Source organism: Staurois parvus, unplaced genomic scaffold (assembly GCF_062004578.1).
Source record: "Staurois parvus isolate SC_StPar_1 unplaced genomic scaffold, SC_StPar_1.0 ptg000087l, whole genome shotgun sequence".
NCBI lineage: Eukaryota > Metazoa > Chordata > Amphibia > Anura > Ranidae > Staurois > Staurois parvus.
In genome coordinates, this window is record NW_028317883.1 from 13583024 (window position 1) to 13601771 (window position 18748).

Consider the following 18748-nt stretch of genomic DNA (forward strand, 5'->3'; position numbering starts at 1 on the left):
GGCGTAGTTTATCTCATGACCTGAGTATGTGGAGCCTTCTACGTGGACAAAACTAAATGTCCATTTCACAAACGTATACACGACCACATCTGTTACACCCAAAATTAACACCCCCCCATTTGGCGACATGTAGATCTTGTACATAATTATGTTACAGTAATGCAATTTATGGCATTGGATGAGGTAATGGAAGTCCTGAGAGGAGGGGACTTTGATAAAAGTGTTAAGAGAAACCAGGTGGATTCACCGGCTCAAATCTACATTTAAGACAGGCTTAAATGTTTTGAGCTTTACTTTTTTGTAGAAGTTTAGAAAATTGTGGAGCGAAGTCTCTCAACTATTCCCTTTTGAGATAATTAATGTGTCAGTACGAGTCAATCTCCTTTTGCTTGATATTCTTGTCATAGGTAGAGGAACAGGAGTTAACAGTTCAAAACATATACTGACATTTATATCATGTAGATACATCTGTACCATCTTACCAGTAGAGGGGACCAATGGACCTTGAAACTGGCTACTCTGGCATGTCTAGGGAGAGTGGGGAGGCCGGCTCAGAGGGTTTGGAGTTGTGGCCAGAGTCGAAAACCTGCAGCAGGCAGCTAGTAGGATGTCGCCTGTTGTGCCAACACTGTGCGCATGCCCCAGATCAAGTGGAGTTGCTGGTGGCTCGGGATTCCAACTCAGAGATGGCCTGCTAGTGTTCATGTGCATTTTTTTTTTTTTTAAAAGAACTAAAAAGATCAGAGTCCATAGAAGATGCCCACGGAAACTTCAAGATTTGAAGACTGTGGAAGAATGGGCATCTTGAAGCTGTCATTACCAACAAATGATTTTGTTTGAAGTATTAAATAAATTTCAGTTAGTGTATTCAATACTTTTTCCCTGTGTCATTTCATTACACAATTTCTGAACGTATATGCTCTGGTTTCTTTGTATGTATGGCTTACATGGGTGGTTACCGACAAGTGGTGAAAATTTCATGTCAATAGCATTTTTAGTAATATACTGACTTAGAAAAATGGTGATGTGTTTCTATACAAATTTTACCTGCTGTATGAATAAGTTTTATATTTAAAGTATATTTAATAGTTGTGACTCAAAAATCCCATCTTTCATAATATGTTACTATAATATTACAATACAGGGGTGTGGCACTTTACAAGTTTATTTAGCATTGATAACAGAGTTCCTGCCTAAATGGAACTGCAAAAGCTGTCACATGTGCTGCTTGCCCAAAAGAAATCGCAAGCTTGCACCATGAAGTAATTGCTCACGTGCTGTGTCATCCTTCTACATTCTGAACATCACTAGTGCAGTGGAGTGCTCTGTACCAACAGCCAGCCAGAAAAAAAAGAAAAAAAAGAAAACAAAAAACACATTCAAATGCACAGGAATTCCCAGGGAAAAGATCCCCCCCCCCCCAGCTCTATACAGACCAGATGCACCCACCAGTCCATGAAAAAGGGCCCACAGGCAAAATGTTCACCAATCACTGTGGGCATATTTTGCAGGGCCTTCAGGGATACGCTCTCCAGAGGATCATTGCCCTGGACCTGTAGAGCACCCTACCAGCGATTTCAAATTGTATACTGCACCAAGGAGATCACAACCTGCAGGATATAGCACAGACTGGTAGTATTGCAGGCTGTGTCCGTTCTTGCATGCTGGGTTTGGGGTACAATCCCTTCTGGGCATAGCAACTGATCCAGGTAAAACCCTCCTCTACCCCCATTAGGGGTGTTAGGAATAGGCCAGGAATTAGGGGAATTAAGACCTACGAAAGGAAAGAAACATACTGGGGGGGGGGTACAATTGTGGGAATCAATGGTTGAGAAAGATCTGGGAGTTCTAGTAGATCACAATCTTAATGGAATGCAATGCCAAGCTGTGGTTTCCAAAGCGAGCGAAATCCTCTTGTATTAAGAGGTATAGACTCGAGAGAGATATATTACCCCTGTACAAATTAGTAAGACCTCATCTGGAATATGCAGTTCAGTTTTGGGCACCAATACACAAAATTAACATTGGGGAACTGGAGAAAGTACAGAGAATGGCAACCAAACTGATAAGCATGGAGGAGCTCAGTTATGAGGAAAGATTACAGGAACTAAATTTATTCTCTCTTGAGGAGGAGGTTAAGGGGGGATATGATCAATGTGTATAAATACATCAGTGGTTCATATAGTGAACTCTGTAAAGTTATTCACCCTGAGGTCATTACAGAAGGACAAGGGGGCACTCTTTACGACTGGAGGAAAAGAAAGAAACAATCTCCAAAACACGGAAAGGTTTCTTCACAGCGAGAGCTGTGAAAATGTGGAATAGACTCCCTCAAGCGTTGTTCTGGCCAGCTCAGTGAATTGCTTTAAAAAAGGCCTGCATTCCTTCTTATATACACAGACGATAACTGGATACTAACATTTATAGGTAAAGTTGATCCAGGGAATATCCGATTGCCTCTCAGGGGATCAGGAAGGAAATTTTTTTTTCCCTGCAGGAGCAAATTGGATCATGCATTGCTGGGTATTTTTTCCCTGCAGGAGCAAATTGGATCATGCTTTGCTGGGGTTTTTTCCCTGCAGGAATAAACTGGATCATGCTTTGCTGGGTGTTTTTTTCCTTCCTCTGCATCAACTGTTGGTATAGGATTATAACTTTTTTTTTTTTTTTTTTTTTTAATGGTTGAACTGGATGGACTTTTGTCTTTTTTCAGCCAGACTATGTAAAAGAAAGACATCGGTAGGTACATCCATCACCTAAGGACACTAACTAAAAACTGCAGCTTGATGAACTGGGAAGGGATTCCCTACATTTTTTGGCCAGGTTCCATTCACCCAAAGCTTGCAGCATAACCCAAGTCCTCTGTGTCCTGTGATATATGATGAAGACATTTTTTTTTCACCAACCATGTAAACAGAGGAAGTGGCCACCATCACAGAGGGGTATGTAATATATGGGTGGGTGAGAGTCTGGCATTTGAAAACAACTGCACTACTGACATGAAACAATCACATCTCGTGTAGTTCTTACTCACTTCTTAATAGATTTCTTTTCTTCTTCTTCTTGTATATTTGGAATATCATTTACAGTCTGCACTGCTCCAATCTCATCCACAATCTTCTGCTTCTTAGGCACCACTGGTTTCTTAGGCTCTTCTTCTGGTGTCTTTTTGGTTCCAGTTTCTTTACTGCTTTCAGACGTTTCTTTTGTATCCTAGTGAGATGAATAAAAATTGTTTTACGTAAAGTTACAGAATAAATCGGATGCTTGTACAGTCCTTAAAATCCTTTTCTTAGTGTCCTCGGAAGACTTAAACCTTTGGGTTATACTGAAACCTACCATAGAATAGGACACTGGCAAAGCAAAATTAATTAAAAAAAAAACAAAAAAAAAAAAAAAAAGAAAACTGTAGTCTAGCCCAGGGAAGCCTCAGGGTGTAGCCCCTTCTACTATCAGCAAGCCTAAATTTTGTGGCAAAGCAGTACCAACAACTTGATCATAAACAAAGGGGTGGGACCTGTGGCCCCTAAAAGGGCTCCAAGAAAAGTATTTTATGGGGAGTACGAAAAAAGGAGTTTTGAAACACCTGTAAAAAATACCTCATCCAGGAGTACAGTACAGGAATTTTATTCATAGACCATAGGTTATAAACTTTTTTTTTTTTTTAACAAGGGAAAATAAAGTCAGATGTTTTTGGAAAAGAATGGAGAAGGCCGAAACCAGTAACTTAAGAATACTTAAGGTCTAGTCTGTCAAGTCGTTATTGTAGGAAGGCAAGAATGTGAGGCACAGAGTAATCTCTGGGGTTGAAGTACCTGTGTTCACACCAGGTAAAGAAGGATATCCAGGTACACAATAGATCTTTTTGGAAGTGGTTTCCCAGGCTTATAGAAGTAGAGGAATTGACAGAGGAATGACCCCTCTGTGCCTGTAGACCCGAGCTTCAACAGCCTTACCATTAAAGCCAGTGACTGAGAAGCAGCCGGTTTGGAAGGAGCTCTCCTGGGTCAGTTTGCTGCAATCAGAACCACTGGTTTCTTCTCTTGCTCGCTTTTGCAGAGCACTCTAGGTATAATTTGCACTGGATGAAAGCCAAAAATTAGCTTGATTTGAATCCAGGGAATTATCAGAAAATGCAGTGCCAGAAGATTCTTGGTCCTGGCCACAAATAGAGGTAGCTTGCTGTTGAATCCAGAGGCCAGGAAATCCACTTCTGGAGTCCCCCATCTTTGACATACCAGGTTTACGATTTCAAAAGGTAAAAAAGGGCCCATTTTCCTTGGTCCACGAGGTGACGAATGGGATGTTAAAAGCAGAAATCGCTTGACAGTGTTTCTCCATTCATGAAATGATCAGATTTGCTTCCTTTAAGGCTGCATGACTCCTGGTACCTCTGGTAATTAATGGAGGCCACAGCTGTGGCATTGTCTGAGTGTCCCTGAAGGTGGTGTGGGGGCTGGGGGGCAGGACTGGGCAGTAGCGCAGAGTCATTTTTAAATCGCTCCAAGCAAGATGTTGATGGGGAAGCTTGGCTTTTTTGGGTGACCTGGTTTCCTGAACTGTGGGAAATTACAACACTCTACCTCAGCCTGAAAGAGTGGCATATTTTATCATCACCCTTAATTGATAAGACTTCTCCCAATGTCAAGGTTGAGCTAGGAGATGCGCCCAAGGTAATGAATCTCTTGCTTGAATGGATAAGAAGTATAGGGAGGTTGAAGGAGGGAGCAGGCTGGCCTTCAAATTGAATTGGAAAAAAAACACAAAAAAAAAAAAAAACCCGCTAAGAAGGAGGAGACCATTTTATTTTCTGGAGGACTTGATTGGGGCGTTTCTAGAATGAAGCCCAAGTATTCCAAGTGAAGAGAAGGTTTGGAGAGTGGATTACCCAACCAAAAGCCTGATGTATCTGAATAGTCTTGTGGATACTTGAAGATAGTGGGAATGGAGAGGAGTCGTACAGAAGGTCATCTAGATACCTTGTGAACTGAATGCCCGGATTTCTTGAGAGTAAAGGGGCGCAAATGCCTTTTTACCCTATTGCTACACTGGGAGCAGAGGATAGGTCAAAAGGCAGTGCAACAAACTGGAAGTGTCTCCCTATTGTGAAGAACAGAAAGCACTGACAAAGTGGATAAATGGAAATATGCAGATAGTATTCCCCTTGTCCCAGAGAGGCGATATTGGACCTTGCAGACGTCATACAAAACTTTGGAATTTTGGAATTTGTCCACAGTATATTTTGCCAGTAGTGCTGTGGAACATCCAGGTGCTCTTTTGCAAACTTCAAACGTGCTGCAATATTCTTTTTGGACAGCAATGGCGTCCTTCGTGGTGTCCTCCCATGTATTCCATTCTTGTTTAATGTTTTCCTTATTGTAGATGTGTTAACAAAAATGTTCGCATGTGCCAAAGATTTCTGTAGGTCTTTAGCGGACACTCTGGGATTCTTCTTTACCTCATGCAGCACTCTGCGCTGTGCTCTTGCAGTCATTTTTACAGGACGACCACGCCTAGGGAGAGTAGCAACAGTGCTAAACTTTCTCCATTTGTAGGCAGTCTGTCTTACCATGGACACATGAACGTCAAGGCTTTTGGAGATACTTTTGTAACCCTTTCCAGCTTCATGCGAGTCAACAATTCTTGATCGTAGGTCTTCTGAGAGCTCTTTTCTGCGAGGCATTTTCAGGTCTAACCCTTTGGGTTTTGGTACCATGAACAGGATTAAATGGAATCATCAGAACCTGTCTGTACTCCAGAGCTATTGGAACAACCCCAAGAGGTTCAGAGCAGTCCACAAATCTGACAGTCTTTGAGCAGGTTTTGGTTGGTTTGAAAAAGAAAGACACCGACTGAGCCCAAAAGGTCTGTGAACCCTTCATTGGGAAGAGGGCTTTGAGGCAGACTTTGGGGTTGATTTACTAAATGTAAATATACTGTGCACTGCAAGTGCAGTTGCTTTATATCCGAGGGGAAGCTCTTCTGTTTTCTTTCATGCAATCATGTGCAAGCAAAAATGCTGTTTTTTTATTTTCCTTGCATGTTCCCCTCAGATTTAGAGCAACTGCACTTTCGAGTGCACAGCCTATTTGCCTTTAAAAAGAATCAACCCCTTTGTGTTCCAAGTCTTGCACAGAAAAGAAAGGCTTAATTTTGACTTAGACACTGCGGCCTGGGTGGAGTGTTGAGGTGCTTTTCATTTTCAGGAGGTAGATACCAATGAGAATTGGATTTTGGAACCTTTTGCTGTATAAGAAGGAACTTTCCTTCTATGACATCTTTGGAGTCTCTTTGGTGAGACACTTAAATTCAAAAAAGGACACATGTGTGTTATCTTTTAAAGGCAGCTTCAGCTGCCCAGGCTTTTAGCCACAAGATTCAGCACACATGGAAAGAAATGAGAGCCATTCTGGAGATTTGTGTCATGACTTTTTCTAGGGCTTCAACATGAGCAAAGCAAAGAGCACAGCTTGTAAGTGCCCTGCAAAAACACTGTCCTGGAAGACAGGATTCTGTCGGTTGTCCATTGCCCTAGTCCAATTAGCTAGTTTGAGAAAATGCAGCCATAGCTAGTTGCAGAGCTGGGCCTGCGAGAGCAAAGGAAACCTTTAGGAGCATTTCAAACTGACAGCAACATCTTTGAACAAGCATCCTTAGAGTACAGCAAGGTGTCCGATTTTTAGGGAACTACTTTTCCACTAGATAAAGCCTGCATGGGGGTGAAAATCTTTTCAGAACTGACCCAATAGTCATAAATTCCCCATTCTCTTTGTTAATAAATGAAGAATGTCTTTTTAGACTTTGCAGCTCTCTTTGTACTCCAAAAGGGGCATGGAAAGACGGAGGATGATCAGTGCATCAATCAATGAAGGGGCTTTTGCACACATTAAAAGTGAGTATGTCAACACTGGCAAGCTTATTGAATGAAGCCATAACATCAGGTGCCATGAAGCGAGAAAGCATTTGCATCCCCCAACACAAATTCCCCCCCCCCCCCCAATGGTTAAATCCTCTAGAGGAGGCATTTCACTTTCGAACACTGGTAGAGACGTGGGGGTGGAGAATGAGTCCTTTTGAGTCCTGGACAACGATGGCTGTTGAGTAAGAAATTATGACGTAGTTGTGGAAAAACTGGATTTTTCTCTACATACTTACAGTGGGGATCGAAAGTTTGGGCACCCCAGCTAAACATTTGTATTAATGTGCCTAAAGAAGCCAAGGAAAGATGGAAAAATCTCCAAAAAGGCATCAAATTACAGATTAGACATTCTTATAATATGTCAACAAAAGTTAGATTTTATTTCCATCATTTACACTTTCAAAATAACAGAACACAAAAAATTGGCGTCTGCAAAAGTTTGGGCACCCTGCAGAGGTAATATCTTGTACTGCCCCCTTTGCCAAGTATCAGCTTGTAAACGCTTTTTGTAGCCAGCCAAGAGTCTTTCAATTCTTGTTTGAGGTATCTTTGCCCATTCTTCCTTACAAAAATCTTCCAGTTCTTTGAGATTTCTGGGCTGTCTGTCACGCACTGCTCTTTTAAGGTCTATCCATAGATTTTCAATTATGTTGAGGTCAGGAGATTGTGAAGGCCATGGCAAAACCTTCACTTTACGCCTCTTGATGTAATCCCCCGTGGATTTTGAGGCGTGTTTAGGATCATTATCCATTTGTAGAAGCCATCCTCTCGAACTTCAGCTTTTTCACAGATGGCATCAAGTTACCATCCAAAATTTGCTGAAACTTTATTGAATCCATTTTTCCTTCTACTCGTGAGATGTTCCCTGTGCCACTGGCTGCAACACAACCCCAAAGCATGATTGATCCAACCCCATGCTTAACAGTTGGACAGAGGTTCTTTTCATTAAATTCTGTGCCCCTTCTTCTCCAAACATACCTTTGCTCATTCCGGCCAAAAAGTTCCATTTTAACCTCATCGGTCCACAGAACTTGTTTCCAAAATGCATCAGGCTTGTCTATATGTTCATTTGCAAAGTTCAAACGATGATTTTTGTGGTGAGGACGTAGAAGAGGTTTTCTTCTGATGACTCTTCCATGAAGACCATATTTGTACAAGTATCTCTTTATAGTGGAATAGTGTACCACAACTCCAGTGTCTGCCAGATCTTTCTGGAGGGATCGTGCAGTCAAACGTGGGTTTTGAATTGTTTTTCTCACAATCCTGCGAGCTGTTCTGTCTGATATTTTTCTTGGTCTTCCAGATCTTGCTTTAACTTCCACTGTTCCTGAGGACTGCCATTTCTTAATTACATTCCGAACAGAGGATATTGACATCTGAAAACGCTTTGCTATCTTCTTATGGCCTTCTCCAGCTTTGTGAGCGTCAACTATTTTCAGTTTCAGTTTTCTAGACAACTGCTTAGAAGAGCCCATGGTGCTGATTGTTGGGGCAAGGTCAGATGAGTCTGGGCATTTAAAACCTTTGAGATTGACATCACCTGGTCTTCCCAGACGATGATTGAGAACAATCCATGACACTGGCAGGTCTCAGCTTGGCAAAGGGGGCAGTGCATGCTATAAATTCTGCAGGGTGCCCAAACTTTTGCAGATGCCATTTTTTTGAAAGTGTAAATGATGGAAATAAAATCTAACTTTTGTTGACATATTATAAGAATGTCTAATCTGTAATTTGATGCCTTTTGGAGATTTTTCCATCTTTCCTTGGCTTCTTTGATGCACATTATTACAAATTTTTAGCTGGGGTGCCCAAACTTTCGATCCCCACTGTACCTGTAAAATTCATTTCTCGGAGTACATAATGGGACACAGAGCAGGCTATTCATGACTATGTGGGTTATATGCCATCCATAGGTGAATGGACACTGGCTGACCAATCAGAGGAGGTCCACCCCTATTTAACCCCTCCTACACAGGAAGTACTTCAGTTTTTGTAGCAAGCAATGAAATTCCAGAAAGAGGGGAGAGACCTCTGGGTCCCGTGATGAACTACAAGAAATGGATTTCACAGGTAAGTATGTAGAAAAAAAAATTCAGTTTTCTTCAATCGGACATCACGGGACACAGAACAGGCTATTCATAACTATGTGGGATGTCCAAAAGTAATAAAGAAATTTGAGGGAAGAGTGACACCATGATAGACACCGTCGATGCCTCAGGACCTATTTGACCGTTCGTACACTGCGGCCAAAAGAAGAACAAAAAAAAAAAAAAGACTCAAGAGTGGGGTTGGGTTATAAGAAAACATTCAGGGGTCATGTCCTCAAAAACTTTGCCAGTTTTTAAATCACCTAAAGATACTAGCCTATAATCCAGGGTCTTTGAATATCATGCCCACGTCCTGTACTGTATAATTAGGTTAGTCAGCCTCTTAATAGGCTGAGGGGCTTGTTTTGGGTGTGGAGAACCAAATGCTGCTAGGCAAAAGACTAGTTTGCAATGTGCCAATTAGTGTGTCAACAGTGGAAAGCATTTGTCGAGAAGCTTAATCTCCAATTCTGGAACAGCATCTGGGAGAAGGGAAGAAAAAAAGTAGTATTTTTGGCCTCTGGGAGCCGAAGGCTTTAGTAAGGATGAATGTTTTCAGCCACATTCAGACACAGTGGCAGAGAATTTGCTTTTGTCAGACAGGCTGTGTGCATGAGAGGGATCAAAAAGGAGGGGAGAGGCATCATAAAAGAACACTGATCTGGTACAAGGGAACAGCTATTACTCTGAGCGGTGTTCTGTGGTTTTTTTGTGGGCCATTAGCAGGGTGCATGAACTTTGGCCCCTTTGTTCCAGTTTCAAAAGAGGCAAGGCACAGATTAGCATTTCAGAGTTAACACAGCAGCCACAGCTGCTGCCAGTGGATCCCTGTATCAAACCAGTTTGTTGTGGAACCTGGAGGCAAGTGGGCCACATCAAGCATGCACCACCTCTGACAAAGTTCCTGAATACCTCTGGGTGTAGGGACAACTGTCAGAAGGGTCCAGACACTGCCAGCTGAGGAAAGCTGTCTGGTAATTATTCATATAGACCCACACGTCTAGACAAAAATGGTCAAATCCCCTGGCCGTCTATGCAGATAGCATTGTCCTTGGAGTAAACCAAATTAGCTTGTCTATAGACAAGACTGATTTGTCCAACCATGACAGTCTATTGTGTTGCAGATATCCGGAGTGAAATTTGCCACAGGGGAACATTGAAAGAGGAGAACATCTCCAAGCTTCTTGTGTAAAGGTTGAGAGTTGGACAGCATCTGGATTGAGGAGTTTAAACCTGAAACTTCTCCTGAGGAATAAATATTCTTTCCTGTTGTGTTCAGGACCAGGCCTCAATACTGAAACCATTGAGCAGTTTCGGGTAGACCTGAAACCTTTAGAAGTTGCTGCTGGAACAAAATGGAACAAAGCTAAGTTGGCAACACTGGAGCAAACACCCTGGTAAAAACCCAAAGTGCAAACAACAGACAGAATAGCAGGGTAACAGACTGGTAGTGCAGTGGCTCTACAGCATATATCTCAAAAAACTCTGGTGTGCTGGAAACATGGGCACATGCGAGCATTTTTTGTCCACAGGTGGTTTCTCTGATGAAGGAAGGCGATGACAGATCTGGTTGATACCAACCAACATTTGTGGATCCGAATGTAGACATTCAAGACGAATGTCCCATTTGGTTAATGGGACAGAAACAGATTGCCATTAAACCCCAGTAAACCAGCTGCAGCATGGACCGAAGCTATGACACTATGGGTTCAGAGAACCCAAGAGATTTAGATCTACTAGTCTAGGAGGAAACAAAACAAAGGTTTGAAGGGAGAAACTGAGGAAGGAGCAGGGAATGAAACTTATGTTTCTAGCTCTAGGACATTACTTCTCGCACCTAAATATCTGCAATGCAAATGCGGCTGCAGTGGAGGAAGTTGAGACAGAAAAGGATGCACACTATATTAGCAAAAGTATTGGGACACCTGTCTTTACACGCACATGAACTTTAATGGCATCCCAGTCTTAGTCTGTAGGGTTCAATATGGAGTTGGCCCACCCTTTGCAGCTATAACAGCTTCAACTCTTCTGGGAAGGCTGTCCACAAGGTTTAGGAGTGTCTTGAAACATTTGACCATTCTTCCAGAAGAGCATTTGTGAGGTCAGGCACTGATGTCGGACAAGAAAGCCTGTCTTGCAGTCTCCGCTCTAATTCATCCTAAAGGTATTCTATCGGGTTGAGGTGCAGGCCAGTCAAGTTCCTCCACACCGCAAATTCACTCATCCATGTCTTTATGGACCTTGCTTTGTGCGCTGTCATGTTGGAACAGGAAGGGGCCATCCTCAAAAACTGTTCCCACAACGTTGGGAGCATGAAATTATCCAAAATGTATTGGTATGCTGATGGATTAAGGGTTCCCTTCACTGGAACTAAGGGGCCAAGCCCAACCCTTGAAAAACAACACATCATAATTCCCCCTCTACCAAACTTTACACTTGGCACAATGCAGTCAGACAAGTACCGTCCTCCTGGCAACCGCCAAACCAAGACAGGTCCATTGGATTGCCAGACAGAGAAGTGTGATTGGTCACTCCAGAGAACACGTCTCCACTGCTCTAGAGTCCAGTGGTGGCGTGCTTTACAATATTGCATCAGAAGATTTGCAATGCACTTGGTGCTGCAAGGCTTGGATGAAGCTGCTCAGCCATGGAACACCATTCCATGAAGCTCTCTACACACTGTTGTGCTAATTTGAAAGCCACATGAAGTTTGGAGGTCTATAGCTATTGTTAGCGACTTCTGCGCAATCTTTTTGTGGTAATCACAACTGGGTTGTTATTTGCACTATAAATGAAAAAAGATCAAACATTCTGAACAAAAATTCTTTTTATTTGTTTCTATTATACAATTTTGCAAACAGGCAATTTTTTTTCCTTCACTGATGTGTTGATGAGGCTGCACTGACTAGCACAAACGGGCAGCACTGACTGGCACTTTTGGGGCTGCACTGATAATCAGTGCCCTGATATCAGTGTAGATGTCTCCTTTCACAGTTGCAGGTTATCGACAGTACTTTCCTCACGCTGTGACAGCGTGAGGAAAGTACTGCCGGTAACTGGCAGGCGTATTACATGGCGATCAGCTGTGATTGAACACAGCTGATCACATGGTAAAAGGACACTGATTGGCCCTTTACTGTGTCATGTGATCAGTTGTATCCAAAGGGCACTGCGTTCAAAGAGCAGTAGGTGCGGTCTGCTGGGGATTCGGTCTGGGAGGACATCATAGGACACCCTCCCAGAACTGGACGACTGCACTGTAGCCTTCATTCGGTTATGGCGCGGTCAAGAAGTGGTTAAACACTTCTGACAAGACAGTTCTGCAATTCAGCACTTAAGTGGTTATAAACTCCCCAAAAAAATCTAAATTTAAAAAATGGACCAGTCTTCCTCATACAACTTAGCAGCAGAAGTCATCTGTCCCTAGTCTGGCTGAAAAAAAAAGAAAAAAAAAAAAAAAAAAAAAAGGAGCAGCCAGTCATCTGAAATCCTCTGCTTTCCTACAGTGACAAATTAAAAAAAATTGTGTCACCACACTCCCTTTCAGGTAGACTGGTCATTTCAATTTTGATTGTTTGGGTTTACAAACACTTTAAGCCAAAGTGCCCTATGCATATGCACTTACATGCAAGAAAGTCAGCAAGAGGCTTCCAGTAAGCTATCACAGCTAGAAGTTCAATGCCAGAACTAGCTGGTCCATATGTTATAAAGAGCAGAGGATTAACACAAGTGGTGGCTGGATCCCATTAAGGGATTTATACCAGTCAGACATGTTTGGAAAAGCAAATTCTCAGCCAGTATGAGGTGAAAAGCAGGATGCACCTGTGAGAACAGAGCAATACACACCAAACTGAGCATGTGCAACCTGCCCCCAAGGCTCTGTTCCATCAGGAGAAGGATTGGGGACAGTAGTTTTTAATAGGAGATCAGGGAAACTGATAAAAAACACCAGTAATTTCAAAGGAAGCAATACAATACACTAAAGATAATAAATGATCAATAATTGCAAGCAAAATAAAGTCCTGTGATGGTGCTCCCTGCGTTCCCAGTGCATATGGTATAAATGCGCACTAACCAGAGGCGTATTAGAAATACGCAGTGTGTAAATATCCTGAAGATCCCCCCTCTCTCTGGTCAGAATATGGACTGGAACTGGAGATGGTGAACATTAAGCGCCCTCATATGGAGAAGATGGATCCGGGGTGCCAGAGATCCCCTTTAAGGGATATGTAGGTAAGGAATTCTGGGTTGCAGGTTGTTCCCCTCTCTGGAGCTGATAGGTGGATCACAGCAGGGCTCTTATGTTTTGCCTAAGAATGTAGGCAAAACTCGCTTTTTGTCCTCATAGGACTGATGAAACCATATTCCTCCTGTGTAAGATTTCTCCAAATGTTATATGGATAGTTGTAGCTAGGTATTATTCCACCTGGGGTCTCTCCAATCAATTGGTCTTCTGTGTAAAGGAATGTATGGAGGTCTCCCTTTTCCCCTCCAGGGGTCTCCTCCCTCTTTTAGTAACCTTTCTCCAATGTGTCACAGATGGATTTGTGCATTTTACAATGAGCTGAAATAGTGAGAGTATAGCCTGCTGTGTCTGCTATACTCGCCGTACTTATCCGAGACAACATCGTGATGTCAGAGCCCCTCCCCTACGAGTTGCGTCACCGGGTCATGTGACTGTCTCTCCTCCTGTCTGTGGACATCACTACACCCCCGCTGAGCCTGAGGTTTCATCAGTCATATAAAAGGACAAAAAGTGAGTTTTGCCTACATTCTTAGGCAGAACATAAGAGCCCTGCTGTGATCTATCAGCTCCAGAGAAAGGAACAACCTGCAACCCAGGATTCCTTACCCACATATCCCTTAAAGGGGATCTCTGGCACCCCGGATCCATCTTCACCATATGAGGGCGCTTCATTTTCAGCATCTCCAGTTCCAGTCCATATTCTGACCAGAGAGAGCGGGGATCCCCAGGATATTTACACACCGCGTATTTCTAATACGCCTCTGGTTAGTGCACATTTATACCATATGCACTGGGAACGCAGGGAGCACCATCACAGGACTTTATTTTGCTTGCAATTATTGATCATTATCTTTACTGGTACTTTTCATTTGACTATTCGCGCTGCATTTTATATTTTATGCTATTCTCACAAGGTTTTATGTGGCTGTGGTTCAGCTGCTTGTATTTTTAGAGCGCTCACTATAGCATTTTATTAATACAATACACTGTTTCATGCAAGTACATGGTAAAGCAGGAATGGTATATCAGGAACATGGAATATTGGGTTATATTTCTTAAATGCCATCTTGCTCAAACAAAGGCTTCTGTGAAAGAACAGCAGACAGGAGTGGTGGACAGAGATGCTGTGAGAACACAGCCTCTCTCCCGTCACTCTCAGCAGTGTAGTTCTAGCTTCACTCCTGGAGCTCCATAAAAAAACTGTCAAATGTAAAATTACTGGAATGCATGTCCTAGGACAGGAAACAAACAAAACAGGCTTATAGGCTGAAAAGACTATGGTCTTGGGAATCTCGCCATTCTACCCACAGGGATGTTCGAATCCTATTGCCCGACGCCCAGGCCATGTACTTCCGGGCGTCAGGCAGGTAGTTTTTTTCTACCTTTAGCCCTGCTGCTGGTCACCTGTCAGGTGGAAGCATTTGGGCGGCAGCGTTGCCACCCGATTGCTTCCACAGTGCCTGCCTCTCCCCCCGTGAGGTCTCCCTGGCTCCACTTGCTCATCTGCGGGCCCGGATCCTCGCCCTCGGCTAGAGAGGAGCCGGTCCTGACCCGGAAGTGACGTTATGTCACTTCCGGGTCCCTGTTGAGAGTTTCCCAGCCATGGAAGTCAGGAAAGAATGTAATGCGGTGCAATGTGAACCTCATTACATTCAGTGGAGCACAGGGGAGATATCCAGGGTCTGTTAGACCCTGGATGCCTCAATAAAGAGAACCTGTCACCAAAACAATCACCACATAGGGAACTTTGTCCACTATGTCATGAAAAAGAAATAAAAAAAATTATTGAAGCCCCCACCCCTCCATATACGCACGTACAAATGTAAAAGCACACACTGGAGCCCCTAAGCATGAAAATGTTGATTGTGATACACATGTCACATATCGCCGCGCACGCCAGAATGACAGCAGTAATTCTAGCACCAGACCTCCGTAACGCTAAACTGATTACCTATAACAGGAGCTTTAAAGTGTCGACCTATAGAAAATATAGGGTACTGAAGTTTGTCGCCATTTCACGAGCGCGGACAAGCTTAAGGTTTGACATGTTAGATATCTATTTACGCGGTACAACCTCATCTTTTATATTTTACAAAAAAAATAGTGAAATTTATTGCTTTTTTGTGTCCTAAAAACAATTGAGTACTGTCCGTGATACTTTTTTTATTTGCACTAACATACAATTTTGAGGACAAGCTTTCAGGGTATGTCCCCTTCTTCAAGGTCCAAGCAGTACTATACAAAATCACAAAGTTTCAGCAGAATATTAGAAGGGATGAAAAAAAAAAAATCATCATTGTTAGTTCAAAAGTTTTTCTTTCCTGAATGGATTTGAAATTTCCTTTAAGAACTAAATTTAAGGAAATTTCAAATCCATTCAGGAAAGAAAAACATTTGAACTAAGAATGAAAATTCTATTTGACACAAGAGATAACGGCCTGAATTTGGACATGGGATTCCTCAATCATTATCCAACAGTTATATCACCTCAAGCATGACTGCCTCTGTGTGAGTGTAGTATTACACTCCCCCTCCCGCCCTCGCTTTTGCTGTCTCTTATCTCTAGCCTCTTTTTTTTTTCATCCCTTCTAAAATTCTGCTGAAACTTTGTGATTTGTATACTACTGCTTGGACCTTGAAGAAGGGGACATACCCCGAAAGCTTGTCCTCAAAATTGTATGTTAGTGCAAATAAAAAAAAAGGTATCACGGACAGTACTCAATTGTTTCTGTCGCAAATGCACTAACATGGCTACAATCACCTTGTGCCCTAAAATTAACTTATTTTTTACTGAAATTTTGCGGTAATATCATGCAACATAAAAAAAAATTGGAACTACCACTATTTTATTCTCCAGGCTCTCTGGTTTCAGAAAATATTTAAATGTTAATCTTCAGGCCTAAAATGATTTTTTAAACTTGTGCAAAAAAATGCAAAAATGACTGGCAGCGAATGGGATAAAAGGATAACTGGGACACTCCCCGTTCCTGAGGAGCAACCAACTGGTGCTCATTAGACTGCAAGGTCTCTCCCCTCCTTGCTAGTTCCCAGGTGCGGTGCTGTAGAGAGGCAGGGATGTGAGGAGGAGATAAACAGCGCAATGTTAAAAATATTAACCGTTCAAGTCGCCATAAAGCCATTTTTGTTTTTAAAAGCCCCAGACATTCCTAAAAGCACATTTAAATACAGTTTTGGTTCAAAATGTATTTATTTTTGTCTGGACAAGTAGATTGTCATGACGGACAAATAGATTGGGGTACTGATTACCTAGACAAGTAGTTTTTTCAAAAATTTCCACACCCCTGTACCCTAAATGTCCAGATGACACATTATAGGGAAAAGTCTATCAACAATTTGCTGCACTGAGAGTGTTGTATTGGAGAAACTGATGCAAGAAAGCAGCAGACCAACAAATCCATGAGTACAAGACAAATGCTGTGTTAAGACATCAAGCATGGTATGTTATAACTGAGCATCTATACAGTATGTATGCTCCACAGAAGAATGAATAAGCCATGGAATAAACCTTTTCGGAAAGCAAGGGTCAGTAGAAGCAGCCTATGTAATTCTCTTGTAACAGTATGCAAAGTCACTTCAATGACTGAACCCATAAAAAAAGGCATTGCTTTTAATTTAACCACTTGCCCTCTAGAGGATTTACCCCCCTTCCTGACCAGGCCATCTTTTGCGATACAACGCTGCGTTATGTTAACTGACAATTGCGCAGTCATACAATGCTGTACCCAAAAGAAATTTACGTCCTATTTTTCCCCCACATAGCGTTTTCTTTCAGTGGTATTTGATTGCCTTTGCGTTTTTTTTTTGTTATAGCACACAAAATAAAGACCGACAATTTTGAGGGGGAAAAAAAAAAAAAAAAAAAAAAACACAAATTTTTTATAATTTTTTTTTTACTAGTAATGGCGGCGATCAGCGACTTATAGTGGGACTGCGGCGGCCATTCACTAGGGGGAACTGACTTTGTGTCACTGACATCCCCAGTGACACCAATACAGTGATCAGTGTACAGTGATCAGTGCTAATAAAAAGCACTGACACTGTATTAATGACACTGGGCAGGAAGGGGTTAACATCGGGGGCAATTAAAGGGTTAACTGTGTGCCATTTCACATTATGTGCTGTGTGCGCGCTTCACTGTAAGCACGCTGCTTTGTATGGCTCTGCTATGCAGAGCCATACAAAGCAGTGTGCAGGAGCTGACAGGGGAGAGAACTGTATTGTTTACAGTTCTCTCCCCGGTCGGTATTACTCGGCGATCACCGAGTGCAGGCGAGTAATCACCGACCGGGACCCGGTGATTGACAGCCGAGGCCACAAATGGCGGCGCGGGAGGGGCACGGCCCCCCTACCCAGAACTGCTAAATCACGCACACACTTTTGTGCACCCGTACCACCCTGTAAGCATCATTTCTGCTTTAGGGCGGATGGCAAGCCGTTAAAATAAAAAATGACATGCAAGAAGCAGTGGTATTTTGCCTTGTTTTTCACAATTTGACAAAGAAACCCCACCAAAAATCTATAAAATATCAGATTTTGATAGCAAACAAACAATTTAATTAAAAAAGAAAATTAAGCCAAATTGTGTATACCTTGGTCTCTCTATCTTTTTCATTCTTCTCCTCTGTTTTCTTGTCTTCTGCTTTATTAGCCTCTGTATCTGCATCTTGCTGCTCAGTTTGCTCTGGTATGTCCTGTTCATCCTCCTTTGGGGGTTCACTTGGAACTTCCTCTTCTTCCTGCATACAGAATATTCCAAAAAAAATTAAAACCAAAACACATACTGTATATTAAGACACCATGCATAGAAAATATATAGAACATTGTAGATTTAATATTTAGAACTACAATCTTTTAAAAAAAAAAAAAAAAAAAAAAAACCACACGACTTGCAAGCAAGGCCTGAAATTCCTTTGTAGATGGAGATGAAAATAAACTTTGAATCCTTATGGGGCATTCTGGATAACAATAATCAAAAGATTTAGTAACCTAAATTGTAAAGTCTCTTTTTTTTTTTAAACAAGTTATACTTCCCTGCTCTGTGCAATGATATTATACAGAGCGGCCCTGATCCTCCTTTTCTGGGGTCCCCCATTGGCGCTCCTGGCTCCTCCTCTTCGGTGTGCCCCGACAAGAAGGCCAGCATTACTGACCCCAAGCACCACCCAAAATATACTACAGCAGGACAGGACTGTACACATGCTGTAGCTGCAATGCTTTGCTTTTTAACTCTGGTTGCACAGTTTGATAAGTGGCACAGCCTGTCAAACTTGCCCACAGTTTAATGGGACCACACTGCAACCCTAAGCCAAATGTTAGTCTCACAGTAGCAGTACCGCAATGTAAAACTGCTGATCGGCAATTACAAAATAAAAAAAACACAACCGCAACAAAAAACAGGAGGCACCTCCTAAACTACTGTAAGCTGCTGCTATACCACCCTCTGAAAAGCATCCACTGCAGATTATTTTTCAGAGG

The 18748-nt window shown here is 42.3% G+C and overlaps 1 protein-coding gene across 1 annotated transcript in view; it reads right to left on the bottom strand.

Annotated features, from left to right (window-relative positions):
- The window catches only part of HYOU1 (hypoxia up-regulated 1), a gene marked incomplete at its 5' end in the record, with an annotated part of 66393 nt that overhangs the window by 30361 nt on the left and 17284 nt on the right, over positions 1-18748 (bottom strand). The window contains 2 exons of the mRNA XM_089670223.1: positions 3035-3213; positions 17863-18009. Of these exons, the coding sequence (XP_089526349.1) occupies positions 3035-3213; positions 17863-18009 (326 nt within the window). The remainder of the gene's footprint in view (positions 1-3034; positions 3214-17862; positions 18010-18748) is intronic.